The sequence below is a fragment of the Epinephelus moara genome, chromosome 23, assembly GCF_006386435.1.
Source record: "Epinephelus moara isolate mb chromosome 23, YSFRI_EMoa_1.0, whole genome shotgun sequence".
In the NCBI taxonomy this organism is placed as follows: Eukaryota; Metazoa; Chordata; class Actinopteri; order Perciformes; family Serranidae; genus Epinephelus; species Epinephelus moara.
Window position 1 is genome coordinate 33,932,080 of NC_065528.1, and position 7,604 is coordinate 33,939,683.

Genomic DNA, 7,604 nt, shown 5'->3' on the forward strand with positions numbered 1-7,604 from the left:
TGAAGGAAAAAAACATCAGTTGGTGGTGTTGTACCGACGTAGTGCTTTTATTTTGAAAGAGATTGTATCAAACTGTACATTTCCTGTGAAAACAGAAGTGTATTTTGAAAACAGAAAATGCATGTAACAGGCTGAAGTTGACACAGCGTCCCAGAACGTCAACAACCATGTCCATGACCAAACGTGGACATGTGACGACGTCACAGTGAGGATGTGTTGGACAACAGCTAGTGAATAAAGGAGCGTGACAGTGACTGAAGGAGAAGTCTGTACTGTGAGGTGGATGTTATGAGGTCTGTGAACTGTGAAGCCTTCCCACAGTGGATGTTGTGTTTGTGTGCAGAAAGCCGGCCTGGCGTCCGTCCTGGACCGACCTGGTCCGATGACCGTCTTTGCTCCCAGCACTTCAGCCTTTGACTTGATGCCTGAAGGTCACCTGCAGCACCTGAGCAGCGCTGAGGTCAGAAACTACTTTATTTTAATGAACACTTTAAATCTAATCCACCAGAGTGATTAAAGAGTCTTTTATTCTGAACCTTCAGGGTCACTACAAACTGGTGGAGCTGCTGAGGAACCACATCGTCTCCTCCACCACGGTCAGTCAAACTTTGATTTAGTAAATCTGTTCTGTGTCCATCAAACATTGTGATGATGACTCATGTTCTTTGTTTGAAGCTGGAGGTCTTTAACGCCGTGTCCAACCCCACTATCACCACGATGGCCAATCAGATCCTGAGGATTAAAGTGACAGAAAATGTAAGTTTGGATCTTTCTGTCCGTTTGGCTTCATCTCAGGGATACTTTGAGTCGTTCCCTCTGTTTTAATCCCTGTTACCATGACAGCAGCTTGTTATCCTATATCAGGACTGCCTCCAAACACCAGTCTGACAGTACGAGTAGGGACGAATCAGACTGGTCCTCCATGTTTGTTTGTTTTTTTTCTTGTTCAGGGTCAGATTTTGGTGAACGGGGCGGCGGTGTTGGAGGCAGCAGTGGAAGCTAAAAACGGCCGCCTGTATCTGCTGGATGGAGTTCTGACTCCACCCTCCATTGAACCTGTGCTGCCCCACAGATGTGACATCACCGAGAACAAGATCGTCAAGGTGAGCTTCAGCGACAGCCATGTTTGTTTTCAGTGTTCCTGTTTACATCCTTGTTTTTTTTACAGCGTCCATTTTACTGTTGATTTACTCATAGAAATCTGACGTCCAGTCTGCGGGTCTTCACGTTTTTTTCGTTTGATGATTATGAAATGTCAACGGCTGATGTGTTTGTTGTTGTTTAGGTGATTTACTCATACGACAAGTTGTAAAGCGTTGCTCCTCATGGTTCCATTAATGCTAAACATTTGAAGATCCAACCACCACAGCAGGCTCAGTAAACACTTCTGTCAGACAAACGACAGCAAAGAGCTCCTGACCTTTTGATTGACACCTCACTGAGCCAATAGGAGCTTCCAGTGCTGTTGTTAAGGCCTCAATAGCCAATCAGAGCTGAAGGGACACATTTCCTGTAGTTTTAAACTGATAGGGTCAACGGTCAACTTCACTGTGACATCATCATCATCATGTCATGTAACAATCAACAATCAATCAATGGATCCATTTTATCCAAACCTTCTTCTGGAACTTTTTTATTCCAGCCTCTCAAATGTGACGTCTTCTCATGGCACCAGAGATTTTTAGAAAGAAACCTGGGATGGAGTCCATTTTTGGTTCTACATATTTCTACATATTTATTCTCGTGAGAGGAGCCTCATGAACGTACGACTCCTTCTGTCCCAAAAAACGGAGAATACTTTTCACCATCTGAGATGTTTGACAGTATCTTTTGTTTCCAGGGAGAATGTGTGAGCTGCTCTAAAGTCAAACTGTCTCAGTGCTCGTCAGGAGGAGTTTATATGGTAAGACGTCTCACTCTGTTCATTTTCTCTGTGTTTGTGAGAGAGTCTCAGACGGTGCATCTCTTCATCCACCAGGGCTCCTCCACCTACGGATGTGTTTACATCATGTCCATCAGCACACCGACTATTCGCATCCCGGCCACAGGTTGCTCGCCGCGCTGCAACACCACCGTCACGGTAAAGTGACACAGCGATACGAAGAAGATTAGATTATATAAGAATCAGCTGTGATGAAGACAACTGAAAACAAACGTGTGCGATGTTCTGACTCTGTGACGTGTCTCTGTGTTTGTTCAGACTCCTGCATGTTGTAAAGGTTTCTACGGTCCAGACTGTAGACCGTGTCCTGGAGGATACCAGACCCCCTGCTCTGGACACGGTCAGGTCAGAGTCAACATCCACACATTGCAAACACCAAGGTCATGTCCTCTACACTCCCTCATCATCAATATATATATACAGTTACCATCACAGAAGGTTTCTGAGGAAATGAAGTGTGTTTCTGTCGTAGTGTTCGGAGGGTCTCGCAGGAAATGGAACGTGTATCTGTGATCCGAATTTCGGAGGCTCTCGCTGTCAGTACTGCACCTCCTCCAACAAATATGGACCAAACTGTGACAGAAGTAAGTCTGTCTCCTCTCTTCCTGTGACCTCATCCCGGTAGGTGTGATGTCATGATAATGAAGACTCACCTGTGTTAAACCTCACCTGTGTGTCCTCAGCGTGTCCCTGTATCCATGGACAGTGTGACAACCGTCCAAACTCAGACGGGCGGTGTAAAGTCGACTCCTGTCAGATGGGTTTCACCGGTCCATTCTGTGAACGCAGGACGGCGGCGTGTGGTGTTGTTCAGTTCTGCCATGCCCATGCAGACTGTGACTTCAGCCAGCAAACCCCCAGGTAAGCTCACCTGCATCAGACTCAGGTTTACGTCTTCATCGTTAGATGACGAGATGTTTCCTGTTTCCGTCTCAGTCTTTTATTTTGTTGAAGTCTTCTGTGGTTTTGGTCGTGCTGCTGACAACGTTCACCGCTCACCTTCTTCATGATGACCTCATTATACTGTGTGTGTTCTCAGGTGTGTGTGTAAACCTGGTTACCAAGGAGATGGTATCACCTGTGTGGAGTCCGACCCCTGTGCCCCACCCCTCCGTGGTGGCTGCAACATCAACGTACATCAGATTTAATAAAGTTTTTAAAAAAGGAGGACATTAAAGACAAGCTTCTTTATACGAACCTCCGATGTCCACTCTGTCCTTTGTCCTCACTGCTGTGTCTGTGTGTCTGCGTCTTTGTGCCCCCTGCAGGCTAAGTGTATAAAGACAGGAGCAGGGACACACACCTGTCAGTGTCTGACCGGGTGGAGGGAGGACGGAGACGACTGTCAGCCAATCAACAACTGTGACGGAGCAGACAGAGGAGGCTGTCACCCCAACGCCACCTGCATCTACGTGGGACCTGGACAGGTGACGTCATCTGACCCTGTAAACCCTTTCTGTTCAGGTTCGTCTCTGTCCTCTGTCGTCTGACTCGACTCATGAGCCATGACAGAGGACGGAAGACACACGGTGTCTGTCTGTAGTTTCCCACCAGGCCCATGAAACACATGATCTCCTTCTTCGGAGCAGGGGGAGGAAACTGTTCAACAGCTCGGATTCTTTGTTTTACTGGACAAACTGAACTCAAACCACCCGACCTTAGTAACCATGAGAAGAGCTCCACAGGAGAAGCCCACGTATCTGAACAGACAACAACATCGTCTACAGTTACAGTCCAAATGATCAGCCCCGACGAACTGTGGACCAATATCCGGAAATTCTGCCCAATGTTTGCATCATTCATAAAACTTTACATAGCAAAACATTCATCAGTGTTAAGGTCCCAGTTGGAATGTAAACTCAATCTCCAGGTTTTCATTTTACAAAAAAAATGGAGGTGGTCAAAATTTTTAGCCTCCATGTAATTGTTTGCTTTCAAAACACCCCTGAGCAACCGATCAGCTCTGAACATTACCTAAAGGACTCCAATGAACAGGACTATAGGCACTGGAAGACTTGACTGAGACAGACTGCTCTTAAATTCTTGATAAGAAGTAATTTCATCATGTCAAAGAGTAAAGAAATCAGTCTGGAACTCAGACAAAAGACAGAGGATGCTCATCTTAAAGGGGGAAAGCTGAACTGCCATTTCCAAGCGTTTCACAGTGTTGCACAAGGACACAAACTCTGGTAGAGACAAACCTGAGCATGGTCGAAAGGTTTCAGAAACTTAAGAGAGGAAAACAGTCCAAGACGTCTGCAACGATCCTCAGCTCTCTGCCAAAATTGTTGCTGAACTGGCCTCTTCTGGACTTGGAAGACTGTTGTGAGGGTTCTTCATTGTGGTGGACTTCGAGGTCATTGTCCAAGACAACGCCACACTGAAGTTTGCCCATGAGCACTTAAAACATAGACATGAGTTTTGGAAGTCTGTCCTTAGGTCTGATGAGACTTAACTTGAGCTGTTTGGGCACATGGATGTTGACTTTGTCTGGCGGAGGAAGGGCGAGGCCTTCAACCCTGAAGAGTTGCCACAATTAAACATGGTAGGAGCATGTTGCTGTGGGGCTATTCTGCTGCTGTTCAGGTTGAAAGAAATACGATTATGTCGACATGTTGAAGAATAATGTGAAGAAATTTGCTGCCAGTCGAGCCTAAGGACATCACTGGGTCTTCCAGCAAGACAGTGACCCGAAGTATATACCCAAGTCAGTCCAGAAGCTTTTGAAGGACACAAGAATAAAGGTCCTGGAGCAGCCCTCTCAGCCCAGATCTCAATCCTGGTGAGAATCTGTGGCGAGAGCTTAAGGTTCATGTTCATGCTCGAAAACCACTCAGTTTGGATGAGCTGGAACAATTTGCCCTGGAAGACTGGGCCAAGACCCCTCAAGAGACATCTGCTGACCTAGTTTAAGTTCTTGAAAGGTCACACTATTGACTGTTAGATGTCAGAACTAATCATTTTGGCCACGTAGTCATTCTCGTTTTTTCCTCTTTCATTTCAGGGCATCATTAAAATATCTCAATCAAGTTTAGTGGAGATTTTGTCTTGGTTCTTTTGGAAGCAATAAAACTATAAACACTTTTGGTTCTGGTCATTGCCATGGAAGAGTTTAGAGTTTTATTTGATTTCATAAAGAGGGTTAATCATTTACCTGTGAACAGACTGTTCGTCCCTTCAGATCTCTCAGAACTCTGGTTACCAGCTTCAGAAATGTTGCGGAGCATTACGCACCCTAGAGACCTGACGTTAGAGGGGTACGACCTGTTTGGTGTCACAAAGCTGCTCAGAAATACCTCCAGTGTTTGAGTATAAACCATGTCCGATCAATCATGTGCTGTCAGTACTGTCAGCTGACACAGATCTTCCTCCTCTTCCTCTTTTTCTCGACCCAACAGAGTGACTGCACCTGTAAAGCCGGATACAAAGGAAACGGGCGAGACTGTGAAGCTGTGAATCAGTGTGTGACCGTTAACGGAGGCTGTCACTACCTGGTGAGTTCCAGAAACCTTCAAAACCATCAGACTTATAACAGACTGGTGATGATGATGATGATGATGATGATGATGATGATTAAGACAGTAACCTATGGTGTGTTCAGGCCAGCTGCCGCCTGCTGTCCTCTCAGTGGACGTGTGTCTGTGATGAAGGTTACGTTGGAAACGGACGCTCGTGTTACGGTACAGTCGTTCAGGTGAGAGACGTGATCAGCGTCTTCATGTGTTCATGTTTCTGTATCTTCACCAACAAACCTGAGTCTGTGTTCCTGATGCATTCAGGTGCTGATGGATCTGCCCGACGCCTCCGAGTTCTTCACGTGGACCACAGTGAGTATCAAACCTCCAAGTCTGAAATATAAAACTCGTTGATCAAACCAGAATTTATTTGTTTTTTTATATCATTTGTCAGCTAAATATGAAGACGGACAAACATGTGTAACTCAAAGATTATCTTATCTGACTGTAGCTAACGGAGAACGTATATCACAGGTTTATATACGTATGTTAGTGAAACTCACTGAGCACTAATCATACATTTACACAAATCACATGTATCTCAGATTAAAACATTTATATACTGTATGTGTGTACAAACATTTGTGACGCAGAGTAATGAGATCATATATCACAAATTTATGTGTCTAACAACAACTAAACTGCGACGTACACCCTAATACACGCCCATTTAAGGTGTAACATATATACAGATTACATACAACTTAAAGACAGAGTCCAAGGAAAAAACAACTTGTTGTCGTATTAAATATCATTATTATTAATAATCGTTATATCATAATGAAATATTCAGAGAGCAAGAGGTACGGAGAAGTCGTTCTTTATCACTTGTTATTTGTTTTAATGATTAAACTGATTAAAGAACAGAAAAAGTAAGAAACTCTGTTTTTTTGCAGATGATATGATTTTATATTTAAGAGATAAATAAGTTCCTAAACACTTCCACTTTCTAATAATATGACTTACAGTTGACCGTGGAATATCCAGCAGAGATGAAGTTTCACGAACCGTCTTATTTGAAAGGTGGCGTCCGTACCATGCCTGAAGTCACTGAGCTCTTCAAAATGACCCATGTTGTATCACAAATGTTTGCAGATGCAGACTGCGAGGCTAGGTGCTTGATGTTATTCACCTGTGGCAACAAGTCTGATTGAAACTCCTGACATACAGTGTATGTTTGTGTTTAATGCATAAAACACAAACTTACATTTGTATGTGTGAGTCATGTGAGTGAATCACATGTAAAGTCATGTAAAGACAGACAGCGTGAGGGATGCCACATGAATGACTCAAAATATGTAGATTAAGCAGCACCAATAAAGCCACTAGCACGATTTTGCGTCGTACACTTGTTTGCAAGAGCTTTAAAAACGCTAATTTCAGTGACCAATTTGTGCCACAATAGCCAATCAGCACTGAGATCCTCCAGGGACATATGACGCAGAGGACATACCAGTGGAAGTTCATTCACTGATTCAGCGATTTCAAGCGCCTATGACGTGTCAACACAAAATATTCTAACTCTCAAACTCACATGAGTAATGCAACGCTAAGTTTGTGTCCTGTTTGGTGTGAACACATCATAAGAGTCCAACGTCTTTTTGACGTCACGTTAACGCCCGGTGCCAGCTCAGAACGCTATCAATGTAAACACAACAAAATGAACTTATATCATAAATATACACACATGTATGTCAAAGGTGTGAATATTTAAAGACATATGACACTAATCTGCAGACAGAGATGAATGTTTTGTGTCTATCACAGATACATATATACATATATATATATATCGTCGTTGTCGTCTTCCGCTTATCCGGGTCCGGGTCGCGGGGGCAGCAGCCTCAGCAAAGAAGCCCAGACAGTCCTNTTTCTGTTTTCTTCTTCTCTCGTCTCGTCTCGTCGTCCTCCGCTTATCCGGGTCCGGGTCGCGGGGGCAGCAGCCTCAGCAAAGAAGCCCAGACAGCCCTCTCCCCAGCCACCTCCGTCAGCTCTTCCGAGGGAACCCCGAGGCGTTCCCAGGCCAGCCGGGCGATGTAATCCCTCCAGCGTGTCCTGGGGCGGCCCCGAGGTCTCCTCCTGGCTGGACATGCCCGAAATACCTCCCAAGGGAGGCGTCCGGGAGGCATCCTTACCAGATGCCCGAA

At 44.9% G+C, this 7,604-nt stretch overlaps 1 protein-coding gene across 2 annotated transcripts in view; it reads left to right on the forward strand.

Moving 5' to 3' along the window:
• Positions 1-7,604, forward strand: part of stab2 (stabilin 2) — a 52,143-nt gene that overhangs the window by 14,414 nt on the left and 30,125 nt on the right. For both annotated transcript variants that reach the window (XM_050036674.1, XM_050036675.1), the window contains exons 15-28: positions 344-460; positions 543-596; positions 676-756; positions 951-1,103; positions 1,841-1,903; positions 1,979-2,080; positions 2,201-2,287; positions 2,415-2,526; positions 2,626-2,803; positions 2,982-3,075; positions 3,211-3,369; positions 5,341-5,436; positions 5,544-5,636; positions 5,722-5,769. In XM_050036674.1, the coding sequence (XP_049892631.1) occupies positions 344-460; positions 543-596; positions 676-756; positions 951-1,103; positions 1,841-1,903; positions 1,979-2,080; positions 2,201-2,287; positions 2,415-2,526; positions 2,626-2,803; positions 2,982-3,075; positions 3,211-3,369; positions 5,341-5,436; positions 5,544-5,636; positions 5,722-5,769 (1,437 nt within the window). The remainder of the gene's footprint in view (positions 1-343; positions 461-542; positions 597-675; positions 757-950; positions 1,104-1,840; positions 1,904-1,978; positions 2,081-2,200; positions 2,288-2,414; positions 2,527-2,625; positions 2,804-2,981; positions 3,076-3,210; positions 3,370-5,340; positions 5,437-5,543; positions 5,637-5,721; positions 5,770-7,604) is intronic.